Source organism: Cricetulus griseus, chromosome 3, assembly GCF_003668045.3.
Source record: "Cricetulus griseus strain 17A/GY chromosome 3, alternate assembly CriGri-PICRH-1.0, whole genome shotgun sequence".
Classification (NCBI taxonomy): Eukaryota; Metazoa; Chordata; class Mammalia; order Rodentia; family Cricetidae; genus Cricetulus; species Cricetulus griseus.
The window spans coordinates 116,522,940-116,540,369 of record NC_048596.1 but is presented as its reverse complement, the minus strand read 5'-3'; the positions used below and the strand labels follow the sequence as shown (position 1 = coordinate 116,540,369).

General features: G+C 48.1%; 1 protein-coding gene across 2 annotated transcripts in view; it reads left to right on the top strand.

The window, feature by feature from the left end:
• Nucleotides 1–11,594: 11,594 nt before the first annotated feature.
• The window catches only part of Alpk3 (alpha kinase 3), a 47,442-nt gene continuing 41,606 nt past the window's right edge, over nt 11,595–17,430 (top strand). For both annotated transcript variants that reach the window (XM_035442422.1, XM_027408277.2), the window contains exons 1-2: nt 11,595–11,737; nt 17,180–17,218. In XM_035442422.1, coding sequence (XP_035298313.1) covers nt 11,595–11,737; nt 17,180–17,218 — 182 coding nt within the window. The remainder of the gene's footprint in view (nt 11,738–17,179; nt 17,219–17,430) is intronic.

The window sequence follows — 17,430 nt, the reverse complement described above, 5'->3', positions numbered from 1 at the left end:
GTGCGTGAATGAATAAATCTGAACTAATAATCTAGCCATAGAGCTCTCACGCTGACCTAAATAAGATAGGACCTTCTAGACTCCAGAATATGTCCTTTGTCTTCTACAAGAGGTTCAGACAGTCACCCATCGTCATCAACACACTCAGCAGCTTAGGCAGTGAACACAGGATGCCTTGGGCCATGACTCCCAAATACATGTTTGTTTTTTCCAGGTCCCTGCTTAAAATGCTTTTTTTACTGGAAAATGATGGACCACTGATAGAGAAAATGTAAAACACGTATTTATTTGTTTGCTTTAAAAATATTTTATGTATGAGTGCTCTACCTGCATATATACCTTTATGCCAGAAGAGGGCATCAGATCCAACTGTAGATGGTTGTGAGCCACCGTGTGGTTGCTGGGAATTGAACACAGGACCACTGGAAGAACAGCCTGTGTTCTTAATTGCTGAGCTATCTCTCCAGTCCAAAACATGAATTTATAATCCCATCCTCTTAGTAAGTGCAGTCATCACTTTTGGTATATTCATAATTGAATTTATGGTGTAACAATGTCCTAGAGTGTTGGGCACCCTAGACAAGCACTCTACCACTGAGCCACCTCCCAGGCCTTTTGTTTCGTTACAGGCATGCACCACCACACAGGCTTTCTGATTTTTGGGGTGTGACCTCAAGTGGAGTGTGAGACAATGGAGAAAGCCAGTAACTAGAAATCAGAGATGTTAGTTCCGGATCCCTGTTTGCAGTCATTCAGTCTTAGGTTCTCTCATCTGCTGGATAATGAGATTGCTTTATGTCTTTGGGTATCTTAAACTTGGCTTGATTCTATCTTCTCATTCCACACATGTTTATGGCCAAGTAGAGGAGACTGTCTCAAAGGCAAGAATTCTTACAGTTTCTCTTTTATTTACTCATTTACTTTTTGGCTAAGATCTATAGAAAATGGAAAAGAGCCTTCCCTGCAAGTAGTTATCATTTTACTTGTGTATATAAACACATGCACACACGCATTGTACCACTGAGCTACATTCCCAGTACATTTATTTATATTTCATTTTGTATCAGGTTTTTGCTTTTATGTACTGAGTTCTTTTCTATTACCTTTGCCTTTTGTTAGCCCTTTCCAGATTGGATTTTCTGTCTATTCTGTCAAATCTTGTCATCTAGGCACTGTAGGGGCCTGTATCCAGGTGAATTCTTGATCTAGTTCATTGTACAGTGCGTTGGAGTACTTCAAGCATGCTTTTATTAAGTTGGGCGTGATGGTACACACCTGCAATCTCGGACTTAGGAGGTGGATATGGGAGAATCAGGAGTTCAAGGCCAGCCTGGGCTGCATAGGGAGTTTGAGGCCAGCCTGAATACATGGGATTCTGTCTCAAAATAAAAATTTAGCTGGATGTTGGTGGCAAATGTCTTTAATCCCAACACTCGGGAGGCAGAGGCAGGCGGATCTCTGTGAGTTCGAGGTCAGCCTGGTCTCCAGAGTGAGTGCCAGGATAGGCTCCAAAGCCACACAGAGAAACTCTGTCTTGAAAAAAAGCAAAAAGCAAAAAAAGAAAAAAAAAAAAAGAAGATCCATCTGTCTTGGCTCTGGGGTGCTAAAATGACAGGAGTAAGCCACCACACCCAGTGGGTTTTTTGTCTGTTTGTTTTGTGTTTTGTTGTTGTTTTCTGAGACAGGGTTTCACTGCCATCACCTACTCAGAGTTTTTGAGAGTCTTTTCTGAGTATAGCTGTCCCAGAACTTGCCTTGTAGACCTCAAACTCAGTGAGATCCACCTGCTTCTGCTTCCCAAGTGCCGGGATTAAAGGCTTGTGCCACCACCGCCCAGCTGGGTTTTTTGTTTTGTTTTTAATTTTCAAATTTAAATTGTGTTTAATGCAAGAAAACTACAAATCGATAAATGTTATTGATTATATGGAAAATTGATCACAAAATACGGTAAGTCATTTATGCCAATTCCAGCTGAGAAGAGACCCATCATTTTGAGTGATTAAGTGACCACAGAACTGTAGTATCACTAACTTCAAGGGTAGACATGGTATTACACAGAGAGCCATGGTCCTGATTAACTAGACCTAGTCAAAGCCTGTCACCTTTGCCTCCATTCTCTGGAAATGGGCGTGGCTAGAGGGCTTTGGCTTATTGGTTTGGTTTTGGAGACAGTTTCTCTGTGTGTTCCTGACTGTCCTGGAACTCATTCCATAGGCCTAGCTGGCCTCAAATTCACGGAGATGTACCTTTGCCTCCTCAGTGGTGGTATTAAAGGTGTGATTCCCTCTAAGCAGCTGTGATTGTGGGGTTTCACATATCCTTCCTAGGCCCATTCTGTAGAGGCTTTTGCATGTGATTTTAAAATTGTGGCACACACCTTCATCACAACATTAGGGAGGCAGAGGCAAGAAAAGCAGGAGTTCGAGACCATACTTTCCTACACAATGAGTTGGAGACCAGGCTGGTCTACCATGACCTTTGACTCAAAAAGAAAAGTGTCAAGTATGGTGTCCCACGCCTGTAACCTCAGCACTTGGGAGGCAGAGGTGGGAGCATCTCTGAAAGGTTGAGGCCAGTCTGGTCTCCACAGTGAGTTTCTGGACTCACTATATATCCTATATAGATATATATCCTATATATCCTATATAGATATAGCTATAGCTATATAGGAAAGCCTCTCAGAAACTGGGAGGAGGTGATGGTAGTGAAAGAGAGCTGTGGAAGGGCCAGGCTCAGTGATCCTGACCAATAATGAGGAGGAGGAGGACTGCAAGTCCAAGCCCCGCCTGAGCTAGAAGTTGTAGTAGTGCTGGGTGTGAGCTCAGTGGCAGAACATTTGCCTAGAGTGCTCAAGGTTCCAGGTTCAACCCCTAACACTGGTGTGGGGGGCAGTGATGGAGCAGGAGGTGGGCGGGGTCGGCGGTGGCTTGATTTGTTTGTGGCATTCCTTTTGTGGGCAGGAATGGTAGCAGTTGTTACTGAGAGGCATTCGAAGTTTTAAAAGAATGAGAAGTTGCAGATGTATAGGAAAGGGAAGCCTGGGTAGTACAAGCCTGAAACCCTGGCTACTTGATGCACCAAGGGAAGGATCACCTAGCTCTAGGCCAGCCTGGGTGGCAGAGAAGAGTGAGAAGGCCCTATCTCAAAATGAAAAACAAAGGAAGGGCTGGGGCAGAGCTAGTGGTAGAGCACTTGCCTGGTGTTCTCAAGGCCAGGGTTTAATCCTCAGGATGGGATGGGGAAAGGAAAAAAGGGCTGGACAGCCCAGGCCAACGCTGGGAAGCTTTCTAGGCTTAGGGTTGGTTTTCTGCGCCTGACACCCTGTGACCTCTGGAAGGTGCCTGGACATGTAGCAGTCTGGCATGTGATCACGGTGTGTGGGATAGAATACCTAGCTGGGTAACCCTACTTTGGAGACCCAAATTCCCCTTCCAATCTAGAATCAGTGAGCCTTCTTGTTGCCTGTAAATCCTTTAGCTGATGCTCACCCAGTCCAGCACAGCTGTGGCCACATCTCCAGTCCCAGGATAGGGACATGCCAGACTGGCTAGCTCATAGCAAAGGGCAGGACCTGGAGGCCCCACCCTCTTGGAACAGAGGCTCAGCTGCTTGAGCTGAGTGCTACCTAAGCTCTTGGAGGGAGATCAGACAAGCATTCAAGAGTATTGTGACATGGCCCAGCGGCACAGGCCTGTAATCCCAGCCACACAGAGGCTGAGGCAGGAAAATTGAAAGTTCAAGGCCTGCCCGACCAAGAATGAGTTCAACGGCACCCTTTATAGCTTTAGTGAGACCCTGTCTCAAAAAAAAAAAAAAAAAAAAGCAAGAGCTAGAGATGTAAGGCAGTACTGGGGTGCTTGCCTGGCCCACATAGGGTGGCCACACACACTAGCCAGATCATCTTGCAGGAAGGATAGCCTGCTGTATGAGGTAACAGGATCTCATGGGTACAAAGACCAGCAGAGACCTGGGTCCCGTGGAATGCAGAGCTAGGCCTTGACTTTAAAATGAGGAGATTGAAGAGGGGAGGGCACAGGAGGAGTGTGGAGGCTCACAGATGAAGTTCAAGTGTTATGTTGACACAGGCCACCAGTCTGCAGAGCTTGGAGGGGAAGCTAGGAAATCCCACCTGACCTAAGTGTGCCATAGCTTGTGGAAAAGGTCACCTCAGTATGAGTCCACATGGGTGCCAAACCACAAAATAAGATCCAGGAAGTCTCCAGACTAGAGGGAAGTTACTGATGATTTTACTCCAATTTGCTGAGAGGCTCAGGTGGAGGGTGGTAGTTCATGGTACAGTAGCCCGGTGCACATGTCCAGAGAGGAAGAGCTTGTGACAGGAGGCTCTCGGCCATTTTGAGCAAGGAACCGTTGGAGGGAGTGGATGTGTCATGAAGCAAAGAGACATCAGGCTGGAGAGATGGCTGGGTGGTTAAAGTGCTTGTGCAAGCATGAGGACCTGAGTTCATAAAAAAGCTGGGTGTTGCTGGACGTTGGTGGCGCTCGCCTTTAATACCAGCACTTGGGAGGCAGAGGCAGGCCGATCTCTGTGAGTTTGAGACCAGCCTGGTCTCCAGAGCGAGTTCCAGGACAGCCTCCAAAGCCACAGAGAAATCCTGTCTCAGGAAAAAAAAAATCCAGCACACAAGTGAAGTTACTGTCCACTGCACATTATATCCCTTTGTATGTGGAACTGGGCAGCAGAGTGGATAAGGAACAAATGAAAGAGCATAAGGACGGGGCAGGGGTGGGAGGTGGGGGGCCCAGAGTTGCCACAAAGACAAGTGTAGGCCTGGGAGGGAGAAGGGTAATGGGCTGGCACTTTAGAGGTGGAGGAATTCCTGGTGCCAAGGTTGGAGTGGCACACATTTAACTGGGTTGCTAGAGGGAAGGGAGGGTGAAGGTCTTTGAGAGGACAAGGTACCTGCTGCCAGGCTGTTGGCTGAGTCACCAGACAGGATGATGGTAGGACTGGAGCCTGGCCTGTGTAGCACTCAATGTGCAATGACCATCGTTTTCTTTTGGGGTTTGGTATTTTTAAATTTCTTTCTTTTGTTTTTGTTTTTTGAGACAGGGTTTCTCTGTATTGTTTTGGAGGCTGTACTAGACCAGGCTAGCCTCGAACTCACAGAGATCTGCCTGCCTCTGCCTCCCGAGTGCTAGGATTAAAGGCATGCGCCACTAACGCCCGGCTAAGTTTCTTTTTACGAGTATTTGTTTATTTTTATTTTGTGTGTGAATGTTTGCCTGCATGTATGTATGTCCACCATGTGTGTGCTTGGTGCTGGTAGAAAACAGAAGAAAACATCGGGTTCCCTGGAACTGGAGTTACAGATGTTGGTTGTGAGCTACCATGTGGGTGCTGGGAACCATATCCTGGCCCTTTCTAAAAGCAGTGAGTGTTGTCACTGTTGAACCTTCTCTCTAGCCCCCTTCTCTTTTTGTTTTAAGACAGGGCCTCCTGTAACCCAGGCTGGCCCGACACTTGGTATGACCTAGGATGACCATGAACTCCTGATTTTCTTGTCCTTACCTCCCCATGCTGGGCTTACAGCTGTGCATGTCCCATAATCCCGTGCTACAGAGGTGGAGAGAAGGGTCCCTGGGCCACTGTCTTTAGCGGAATCAGAGAGCTCTGGGTTCAGTGAGAGACCTGATCTCAAAAAATAAAGTGAGGAGGCCAAGGATGGAGCTGAATTCCTTTAATCCCAGCACTCAGGAGGCAGAGGGGGTTGGATCTTTATGCATTCGGGCCCAGCTCTTTATAGAGAGCACCAATCCAGCCAGGATAACAAAGTCAGACTGTCTCAAATAAATAAAGTGAGAGCTGGCAGGTAAAAGCCCTTGTTGCCAAGCCTGACATTCTAAGTTTGATCCCTGGAACCTGCGTGGTGGAACATCTGTATCCACATACTAACACACAAAATAAATAAACAAAAAAAAAATTTACAGGACTGCAAAGATGGTTCAGCAGTTAAGAGCACTGGATGCTTTTCCAAAGGTCCTGAGTTCAATTCCCAGCACCCACATGGTGGCTCATAACCATCTATAATGGGCTCTGATGCCCTCTTCTGGTGTAAAACAGAGCACTCATATGAAAATAAATCAATCTTAAAAAAAAAATACAGTGGAGAGTGACTGAAGAAGACATCTGACATTAACTGTTGGTTACCTCACATGTGCACTCACACACAGAGACACTAGAAGGGACCATGATACTGCAACAAATTCCCTCGGCATTTTATTGCCATGTGTATCTAATAGCAGACCCTGGCTGTCTCCCACAGCATTGTCTCCTGCTGCTCCTCTCAGATCTCAGTACCACCTACAAAGCTCTAGCAGTGGATTTGTGGAGATTCTGTTTTAATTCTTCTGTTTTTTCTTGAAGCCTGAGAGACTTAGAAGGGCAAAGGCTAACACATTCTTTTTGGTACCCTCAGCATCTGGCATAAAGCCTGATATCCAGTAATTGTGGTTATTTAATAAAAATGTGCTAAAGAGTCATGTGTGGTGGTGTACAACTGTAATCCAAGCATTTGGAAGGCTGAGATAGGTGATCCACGAATTCTAGGCCAACCTGAGGTACACAGTGGGACCCGTCTCCAGCCAGTGCTCTTAACCACTGAGCCATCTCTCCCCTTCCCCCTCCTGTCTCAAAAAACAAATTAACAGGGGCTGGAGAGATGGTTTGGCAGTTAAGAGCACTGGCTGCTCTTCCAGAGGACCTTGGATTGATTCCCAGCACCCACATGGCATCTCACAACCATCTGTAACTCCAGTTTCAGGAACTCCAATGCCCTTTTCTGGCATCCATGGTCACTGCATGGACATGGTACACAGGCATGAAATTTATGCAGACAAAACACCTATACACATTTTTAAAAAATTAACATGCAGGGTGGTGATGGCTCATGTTTTTATGTGTCGCACTAGGGAGGCAGAGGCAGGTGGATCTCTGTGAGTTTGAGGCCAGTCTGGTCTACAGAGTGAGTTCCAGGACAGCTAGGGCTACACAGAGAAACCCTGTCTTGAAAAAGAAAATAAAGGAAATCTTCAGATCATAAGAAGCTGGCAAAGTTCTAGAGCATAAGGAAAGGGAGGAGGATGCGTTTTAAATAAACCAAAACAAAATGGATACAATTTTTGCCTTTCTGGGCTGGAGAGATGGCTCTGTGGTTAAAAGCACTGACTGTTTTTCTGGAGGACCTGGGTCCATTCCCGGCACCCACATGGTGGCTCACACATCTCTTATCTCCAGGGTATCCAGCCCTCTTCCTGCCTCTGTGGGCCCTGCATTTCCATGGTGCACAGACACATAGATGTATTGTGTGTATATACTCATACACATAAAATGAAAAATAACTAAATCTCAAAGAAAAGTTTTTTTAAGGATTTTGCCTTTTTCATGGAAAAGAGTTTATAAGAAGTTCAGAAAACGTAGGAAAACAGTGGCTCATGGTGAAAAGGTTTAGAAATCAAGGGAAAAATCTGAGCGTAAAGAAAGTTGTTAATGTGGAAGCCCCTGAGAGATGCTAATATCGTTTTTTGTTTTTTTTGGTTTTTTTTAGGAAGTGGGGGCGAGGTTGGAGGGTCACTGTGGTGACATTTTGCTTATGATCTAACAAATAAAACTTGCCTGAGGATCAGAGTGCAGAGCTAGCCTCGCTAAGTTAGCCGTAGAGGCCAGGCAGTGGTGGCACACAGTTTTAATCCCAGCACTTGGGAGACAGAGACAGGCAGATCTTTGTGAGTTCAAGGCCACCCTGAGCTCATGAAATTGATCCAGTCTAAAAGAGAAACAGAGCTCACACAAAGGTGATCCCAGCACTTGGGAGGTGGAACCAGGAGTGATACGGCTGGGCGGAGAGAGGAATATACGGTGGGAGGTGATAGGAGCTCAAACCAGGCTGAGGATCTACAGTCTGAGCAGCAGCCAGTCTGAAGCAGTCTGAGGACAGGATCACCCCATATTCTGAGCATTGGTAGAGGTAAGAACTCTAGTGGCTGGCCACTTTGCTTCTCTAATCCTTCAGCTTTCACCCCCTGATAACTGATTCTGAGTTTTTATTATTAAGACCAATCAGAATTCATGCTACAGGTCACCAGGGTGCTATAGCATCTATTGTCATGAGAGAAGTGGTCTTGAAGGCAAATCTAGTTTCAGTGTGCTGGATTAGACCTTCAGGATCTGGCCCTGTCTATCAACTGCCTCTCTGCTTACCCATCTCTTTTACACTTATGTGACATGTATATCTTCCATGTTTATGCATACTGCTTCCTCTATCTGGAATATTCTGGTTTTCCCCACAGTCTACTTGATGAGCAGCTATTTTTAAAATTATGTTCAAGTTTTATTTCCTTCCTAACCAACGCCCCAGACAGAGCTAATCACTCTGCTTCTTTACACTTTCATGCCCCTCTCTCTAGTTCCGTAATTGTGTGTTGCCCTTTGCACTGTTGTGTGTGTTAGGCTCTCTTATTAGGTCATGAGACCCCAGTCCTAGCCTGACAAATGAGTGTTCACAAGATCCAAACACATGAACCAAAATTGCAAATATTTTTAGGCTGGCACTGTAGCTGGAAGAAATTTAACAGGTACATCTCTAGAGACCCAAGAACAAAGATGAGTGGGAGCATGTGACCACAACATAACCCCAGTACCTGAGGCTGGGGATCATTGTTGAAGAAGGGATGGAAAGATTGTAAGGCCAGAGGAACAAGAAGTTTGCTGTAAGATTGTGTCTCTTGGAAACGTCAGAAGCTATACGCATGAAGTCTCAACAACATGGCTGCCTAACAGATGACCTGAACAAGGATGATACAAGTAAACATGGAAGGGGAAAGCTCACAGGGCCTCAGCCACAGACAAAGAGCTACAGGCAACTCAGGAGCGCTGGGAGCAGGAGACACAGTCTTCCCCAGAAAAGAGCACACCTACTGATTATCCAATACCAGATGTGTAAGTATTCAGGCATCTGCACAGGCCTGCTCGTGGTGTCCTGACAGGATACATCCTCAGCGAAGAGCACCACTAAGAGCACCACCTGTGCACATTCACTGTGTTCCCTTTTAAAAGGTGGGTCTTGCCCACTTCCCATCTCTTTCTCTCTCCCGCTGTCTATTCTCTCTCTCTCTCTCTCTCTCTCTCTCTCTCTCTGTCTCTCTCTCTCTCTCCTCTGTCTTACTCTTCTGCCACTCCTGTCCTCAGAGGTCGGTCACCTCCCTACCCTCTCCCCTTTTCCGTTCCCTTCCCCCAATAAAAAAACCCTCTGTTGCCTGGCCTCTTTCTCTTTCACACCACTTTTTAAATTACAACGAGATGGTCATCACTGAAAACATATACATATAAATAAAATTATACAGATTTAGCAGGTTGTATTTATATTTTTAGGAATGCATATATACACCTGTATATGCAGCAATTAAAAAAGAAAAAAATTAAAGAAAAGAGAGATCAGAACTTGAGTAAAGGAACTTTACTTTTGGTTTTAGTTTTGTTTTTTGGGTTTTTTTCCCCAAGAAGGGTTTCTTTGTGTAGCCTTGGCTGTCCTAGAACTAGCTCTCCAGACCAGACTGGCCTTGAACTCACAGAAATCTCTGCCTCCCAAGTGCCGGGATTAAAGGCTTGCACCTCCACTACCCGTGGGCAAGGCCAGGAATTTGAAATAGAGCAAGAGAGATTATGAGGGAGAGTTTGGAGTAAGGAAAGAAAAGAAAATGTATGGAGATTATGTTAATTAAAAAAAAAAAGAATGTTCCTGCTGCCAAGCAGGTCAGATGACCCGAGTTGGTCCCCAGGTCCTTTATGGTGGAAAGACAGGAGAAACTCCCATCAGTTGTCCTGTTGTACAGGACTATATTCCAAGACAAACTGCCATCATCTTTATCAGATCAGCCATATCTGCTTGCAAAAGACTGTCTGAGCCGGGCTTGTTGATTATTGATGTTCCTTCAGAGAAGAAGGGGTGGGCAGGGTCATGGGACCCCCCACTCAAGTATTCAGTCACCCCCGCCCCCCAACCAGTTGAATACCATTGTGCTCTAATTGCATGTGGCTGCAAGGAGGGGCTAGAACATATGGGCAGGGAAGGACTAAAGGAGGGGACTCCATCTACACGGCCACAGGGGTTTCATCACCCATTCACCCATGCTGGGTGCAGATCCAACTGTGGCGTCTTCAAGGCCACCCACACTCCTGACCATGGCTCCCCAGAGTGTACTTTGGTAGAAATGTATTTTGGTTTGTCATTGGGACCTAGGAGGGATAGGTCTTTTCTTCATCCTCCTGCTCCTCCTCCTCTTCTCTCTCTCTCTCTCTCTCTCTCTCCCTCTCTCTCTCTCTCTGTGTGTGTGTGTGTGTGTGTGCGCGCGCGCGCGCGTGCGCGTGCACTGGAGGCCAGAGTTATCCAGGAGCTCTGAGTAACCTGATGTGGGTACTGGGAATTGAACTCAGGTCCTCTGCAAGAGTAATACGTACCCTTAAACACTGAGCCATCTCTCCACTTCTGACCTTTATGTGATTTTATCTGTGTGTCCTCTGTACACCTTGGTGAACAAGTGTGTATACACGCACATTCACACATTAAAAAACCTGTAATACTTTTTTTTAAAGAGTGTTTTGGCAAATCAGGAATGATGGCACACATCTATAGTCCCAGCACTTGCCTTGAAGCCAGGGCTAAGAGGGAATAAAAGAGTATTTTGGTGAAGACTTTTAATTGGCACAGGTTGGGTCTGTGGTCAGGAGATGACCATGACCATGTCGAGTCAGACTCCAGTGGGCTGAGGCCAGAAGAGGAACAAGACAGTTGCCACACAGTGGGGATAGGAGTACAATAGGAGAGCAGAGGGACTGCACTCTATCACACATGCTTTCTGTTCCTTTGGGCTCCAGCTGCAGGCATTTTCTAGGTGCAGGGATGTGGAAGGGGCAGATAAACCCACTGTGCTCACCCCCAAAGGTTTAGGTAGTGCTTAGTGCAGCTTTCTCTGGAAGTGTTGGCAGATATCATTTTCCTGGGCATTAGGACTTAGCCCATTTCCCTCTTCTGACCTTAGGAAATGAAGCCTGTAGGGGTGGAAGAGGTTCTAGAAGCCTTTGTTGAGCCGGCTAATACAACATTAGATACTGGTAAGGGTTCTGGGGAGACAGACAATGTGTGCCCAGGAATCTTGGGCTCCTTTGGACAGATGGGGTCACTGATAGAGGTGACAGAGTTTAAGTGTTGGTTTAAAGACCACTGACCAGTTGGAGCTCAGTGGGGCCCCTTTCAGGATCTATGCCAAGCTCCCCTTTCCTTGGGCCTCTTAGCTACCCTTTTTCTTTCTAAAAGCTTCTCTGAAAACTGGAAGGGAGCCAAAAGAAGGTTGTGGGGAGGCCAGGGTTCTAGTCACCCTCTCTTTGTGTTTCAGGGCGGCATTCACAGCGTTTCTCTGCAGGCCTCCCTGGCTGTCCAGTCAAGCTGGTCCAGTGCGCTCGCTGGTCCGGGGGAGGGACAGCAGCAGGTGACAGCAGCCTAGGGCTATAAATAGGGGCGCGCGTCAGTGTAGGGCAGGAGCCGGGGCTGGAGGCAGGAGGCAGGGGTGGCGGTGCCATGGGGTCGCGGAGGGTCGTGGGCCGGGGCTGGGGCCTGGGTGGACGGGCAGGGGCGGGTGGCGATGGCGAGGACGACGGGCCAGTGTGGACGCCCGGCCCCACTAGTCGCAGCTATCTGCTCAGCGTGCGTCCGGAGACTAGGTGAGTAGCCCTGGGCCCTGGGTCGTCCCGGCTGCTCTGTCCCTTGGGTGGTGGGCGGGTGTGGCCTAGCTCTCGGAAGCTCCCTGAAGCTATGGAGACCTGGGGTGAGGCCCGTGCCTCGTGCCTCGTACCTCGGGCTTTTTCAACCCTAAGGCCCTGAGGTCTGGGGACAGAAGCAGGCCAGAAGTACCTGGTACCCCATGGTACTCTTTTGACCCCTTGGGACCCCGTGTGCCTCAAATGTGCATCCCAAGAGAGGAGAAAGGCACTTTTGAGGTGATTTTTACAGGGGCCTGAAGGTTTTTCTTATCTCCCTCACCCTACACTGGGCTACTCCCAGAGCTGGATTCCACAGTTAGTGATAAGGAGATCCAGACTGGCTGAAATTCCTACGCTTCAAAGGGGAGCAAGCTGCTGGTGGGTGGGTGTGGGGAGCCAGGGAGGCTATTTAGCTTAGAGTGAGAGACAGATCAGTGGGATAACTCAAGTTCCTCCTCTGGGCCCAGGGCCTTCCAGCACTGTGTTGTGTCTAGCTGAGAGGAAGGGGTGCCAGGAGATGACGGTGGCCCCGTCTGGGAAACTAGGGAAGGATCTATGGCTTGAAGCTTTGAGGGAGTTAATTGCCCTGCCCAGTTTCAAGACCAGTAGGGGCTGAGATGCCACAGGAGAGGTGATGAACTCCTCATTGGCCTTCTTGGAGTGAAAAAAGTTTGAAGACTTTGTTTTAGGAGCTGTGTTATTCCTATATAAAAGGATACACCGACAGTAAGCAAGTTTCTGGAAAGACACTCAAAGACGTAGACACTCAAGAACAAGTGCATTGCCGGGCAGGCAAACTTCCAGCCCTCTACTCTTCAGTCGGTTTTCCAAATGGGAATGTTACAGTGGTGGCTCTTGGGATAGGCGTTACTTCTTAGCACAGAGTTTGGTTTGTGTATCGTGCAGAAGTTGCTTCTCTGAGAAACGGTCTGCAGACTTCTGCTCTCAAGAGCACACACACACACACACACACACACACACACACACACACACAAAAAAAAAAAAAAAAAAAAAAGAGGCACCAATGACATTCAGGAAAAGCCCTGGGCACTTCCTCCTGGATGCGCTGAGTCCTATTGACCTTGGAGTTGGAAAAGTTCAAATGTAACCGGAACCTGTTTCTGCATAAAACTCCGCAAATGGTGTCACATGTTTGGGGCAGGGCTGAGGACTGGTGTTAGCTACTGAGTCGGACTCAACCAGGCTCCTGGGCTGCTGGGGGTTGTGCTGGGGCACCCTTTCCTGTTATTGGCTCTGGGAAACACTGCAATGAAATGTGGACATTTATTGTAGACTTCAGTGAAGCGGACTCCCTAGTGAGAGCCCGTCATTTATCTCACTTGTTGCTGTGGCTTATCTGGGCATTGCTTCTCTCTGTATCTGGCGTTGTCAATACTAGTGAAACAAGGAAAAGAGGAAGCAGGGTTTTTCTAGCGGTGGAGGAAGGGGAAAAAAAGAATGGTTTGGAAGCCAGGAAGAGAGGAGCCGGTTCAGGATCGGGCTCTTAGGAACAGGGCTGGAACTTGGGCACGGGACTGCTTCCCGGCTGAGTTTGTTTTAGACATTTTTATATATGCCAGGCGGAGGGCTGGAAGTAAGAAAAGCTTGTCTGGCTTGAGTCCTTGGACCTTAATGGGGACGCTGTTAGAAGGCTGTTCTTGTTGGGTATTTGAAGGCTCCGGACAGGAACAGTGGGAGAGAGCATTTTTTTCTAGTCTTGGACTTGGGACAGTTTTGCCCCTGTACTTTTTCACCTCCTGCCAACTGGCTACAGACCGCCCCCCCTCCCCCATGGGTTCCCCACAAGAGCAGCCAGATTTGTTTGGCTTCTGGAAGAGCCCATGGCAAAAAAAAAAAAAAGAGTGTGAAGTGGACGAATCTGGGGTGGGTGGAGGGACAGTTCCCAGTACTGTGGGAAGGTCTGACTTGTGTTGGAGGAGGAACTGCACACTCTGCTGCTCCAGTGCCTGCCTGTGGGCATGGAGGGAGACCAAGAAACAAAGAGAAGAGGGGTCGATTGAGGACTTTGCTAGCTGTGTTCAGCTCCAGCCCAACTGAGCCCTGACTAACCTCGGGTTCTAGCAGAGAGGCGAGTTCTGCCCTCACTCAATGTGGGTCCAAAATATTCTGGGTCTGCCTTTCTGTTTCAGAGCTTTTGTTTGTTTGTGTGTGTGTTTGTTTTTTTGAGACAGGGTTTCTCTGTGTAACAGTCCTGGCTGTACTGGAACTCACTCTGTAGACCAGGTTGGCCTCAAACTCACAGAGATCCTCCTGCCTCTGCCTCCTGAATGCTGGGAGTAGAGGCAAGCACTACTGCCTGACTTGCTGTGGGGCTCTTAAGGCATCCTTCCCAATGGCGCTGAGGCTGAACTTTCCCAGGGAGCTATAGACAAAGCTAGCCACATGGCCGGGACTCCAGCATCTATGTGTCCCACACTTTATGCCCACCCCATGGTCCTTGGAGGGATTTCTAGTCTTGTGTCAGTTCACCACTCACTGAGTTCAGAGGAAGAAAGCCCCACTTGGCTGTCCTGACAGACAGTCTCTCTGCTCATCCAGGGGCTGTGAGGAAGGTAGTATGTGCATAGGCTACAGTGCTTTAGAGAGTCGAAGTTGAGAGCAAACAATGACTGACTAGCTTTTGTGACCCTTGTTTCAGGAAGGCGCTGACTCTGGTGGCCTCTTAGGAGCAGAAGGGCTGTGACATTGCTCCAGATCACTTTGAAACAACCTCCCCTTGGCTCAGGCAGGTTGTCTAGGGTGTTCGGGAAACTAAAGCATTGGACCAGAACTTTCTAGAGGCCTTTTAGGTCCCAGGGTGGATGAAAAGCAGAGTGATGGGAGGACCCCAACTTCCATGCCTGCCCTGGTTCTTCCAGGTCTATTTGCTCCTTTCTGAGGAGAACTTTGCTTTCTGGACCCTAAGTTCCTATTCTGCAATGGGATGGTGATAAGAGCTCTAAAGCCCTTCAGCTCCAACATTAGATGTCTCTGACCCTCCCCGCTCCACCCCCACTCCACACACCCAGAAGCTCCTCTGCTAGGATGTCAGTCAGTCAGCTAGGCCCCAACAGATCTTCTGCTTTTGGAGGACCAGGAGCCTTTGCAGGCCTCAGATGCTTCTGGCCTGATTAACTTGTAAAGTAAGGGGCTGGAGAGATGGCTCAGCAGTTAAGAGTGTGTGCTGAGCCGGGAGCTGCTGGCGCATGCCTGTAATTCCAGCACTGGAAAGGTAGAGGCAGGTGGATCTCTGTGAGTTCGAGGCCAGCCTGGTCTACAAAGCAAGTTCCAGGACAGCCAGAGTTGGTTCCCAGCATCCACACTGGGTGGCTCACAGCCACCTGTAACTCTAGCTCCAGGGGATCTGATGCCTCTGTCATCACGGGGCACCTTACGCTCACATACATACACATGTGCAAATAATTTTAAAATAATAGAAATAAAATCTTAAAACAAAACACCTTAACCAACAAACATGGAAGGTGAGGTTGAAGGACAATGGGGCCAGGAAACAAAACCTCACAAACAGCCCAAGAGAGATGGAGAGGACACAGTGTCTCAGCTCAGTCTCTTGCCCACGTGGAGGTGGAACCTGTCATTTTCCGTTGTAAATTAGAAAGCTGGCCCAATGCCTCCCCTCCCAGGGAGGAGGTCCAGACTCAAGGGGAAATCTCTCAATTCCAAGGAGACAGACAATGACTGTTCTTGGTCAGGAAAGGATAGTGTTGCCAGTACCCTGAAACTAAGGGAGGTTCTGCCCACACAGCCTCCAGAGATTTTTAAAACTCCAAACAAAGGCCCCTGCAGTGTGTGTGCCTTTTTCCTGACTCTTCTGGAGCAGCAGCCTGGGTGGGGTGGGGGTGGGGAACGCGACCCTTACTCTTTTCTTCTCCTCCACCTCCTTTTCATTAAACAGTCAGGATTACACATTGTATGCCTAGCACTACCAGAAGACTCATAGAAGCTATAAAAAGACGTAGATTTAAAGGCTGTGTGGGTGGGGTTTAGCTGAGCAGAAGGAAGGAGAGAAGTGATAGCCTCAGATGTGGCCATGCTTGGATAGGCTTGGCTGCCGTACAACCTGAGTGTTGGAAGGGACTGTAAGAAGACCAGACAGGGCCTTAACTGTTGACAATAGTTGAGTCTGGACAAACAAGCGGTAGGTGTCCTGCAGCATTTTCTACACAGTACTGTGTGAAGTCAAGTATGATGGTATATGCCTGTAATCCTAGCTCTTGGGAGGCTGAGGCAGGAGGATCACTATGAATTCAAAACCATTTTTGGCTACACAGTAAGTTTGAAGCCTAGGTTACATCAGACCTTGTCCCCCCAAAATCAACCAAACAGGGTAACAAAACCAAACCTAAACAACTGTGAGAGGGTCACGGGATAAAAAGGGGGCGGGGTGTTAAGTGTGGAACAGGATATAGATCGGAGCATGACATGGATAGAGTGTTAGAGAAGGAGAAAGAAGTGTTCGTTGGATTTGTCGGAAAGAGGAGAAGGAAGAGTTCAAGATGGAAAGTTTTGAGCATAGAATTTTGGAAGGATACTGGTGGCATCCAAATAACCCAGGTGCAAGGGAAGAGAAGGGGCAAAATGCATCTTCCCAGAGTGCCACTGAGCAGGCTGAAGGCACCATAAAGAAGGGCAAAGTGAAGGCCTGTGTATGGGTGGGGTGGGCCTTGCCATCCCCCAAAGACTTGAGGTCTGCTGGAGGCAGGGGTCAAAGCTGGCTCAACACCCATGACTGGTGCACTACTTAAGTGTGGTCTCTCTCACTCCCCAAAGGTTGAAGCCCTCTTCTCTGCTCCAGTCTCTAAGCAGGATGTGAGGCTGGACTGGGGGAGCTGGGTGTCTCTAGCTCCTGCTGAATTAACTGCTTTGTTTTCCTCCTCCTCACTCTCTCAGCTGGTTTGTCTTGCTCTTTAACCATACTTTAACATATTAATGGTGGGTGTTCTCCAAGCCACCTGTCTTCTCCAAGCCTGTGCGGGGATTTCCAGGAAAGAGGCTGCTCTCCATCAAAGGCAAGAATTGAAGCAGCAGCTACCCACAGGCTGGTGTGCTGTGGGCGGGAACAGGCAGGCACAGGCCTCCCTCTGGGGAAAGACACTTATGCCTGATGTACACCTTTCTCTCAAAATACAGCGACCTCCATCCCACCTAACCGATTTCCTGAATTCTGCTGTGTTTAATGAGCTCTCGGTTTTAGATATATTGGCGTCCAGTGGTGAGGCCTCTTGCTGCTAACAGGAGCGGCCAACTAAGACAGCTGGTTCCTTTTAATAGACAGGCCTCTGGGCCTCAGATGGTGGCCGATTAATACTTTGTGACTGTTGTTGATTTTGCCTCCTCTCCTTGCTTTTGGGCCTAATGATTCCATTTACTGTTTTTGCTTAGCTTATCAAGCAACCGGTTGTCTCACCCCAGCTCTGGAAGGTAAACGCACATTGCATTACATTCTCCGACTGCTTTTGAGAGGCCTTGAGAGGCCACTGGGTGACTGCTTGTACACTAACCAGGCTGCATGGGGTGATGGGGAGAGTGTGAAGGGTACTCACATGGGCGTGGTCTCATAGGAGTGACCAGAGTTGACGCTTGCATGGGCCTGGGACTCAGGGACAAAGATGTAGGGAAGAGTTGCTGAGATG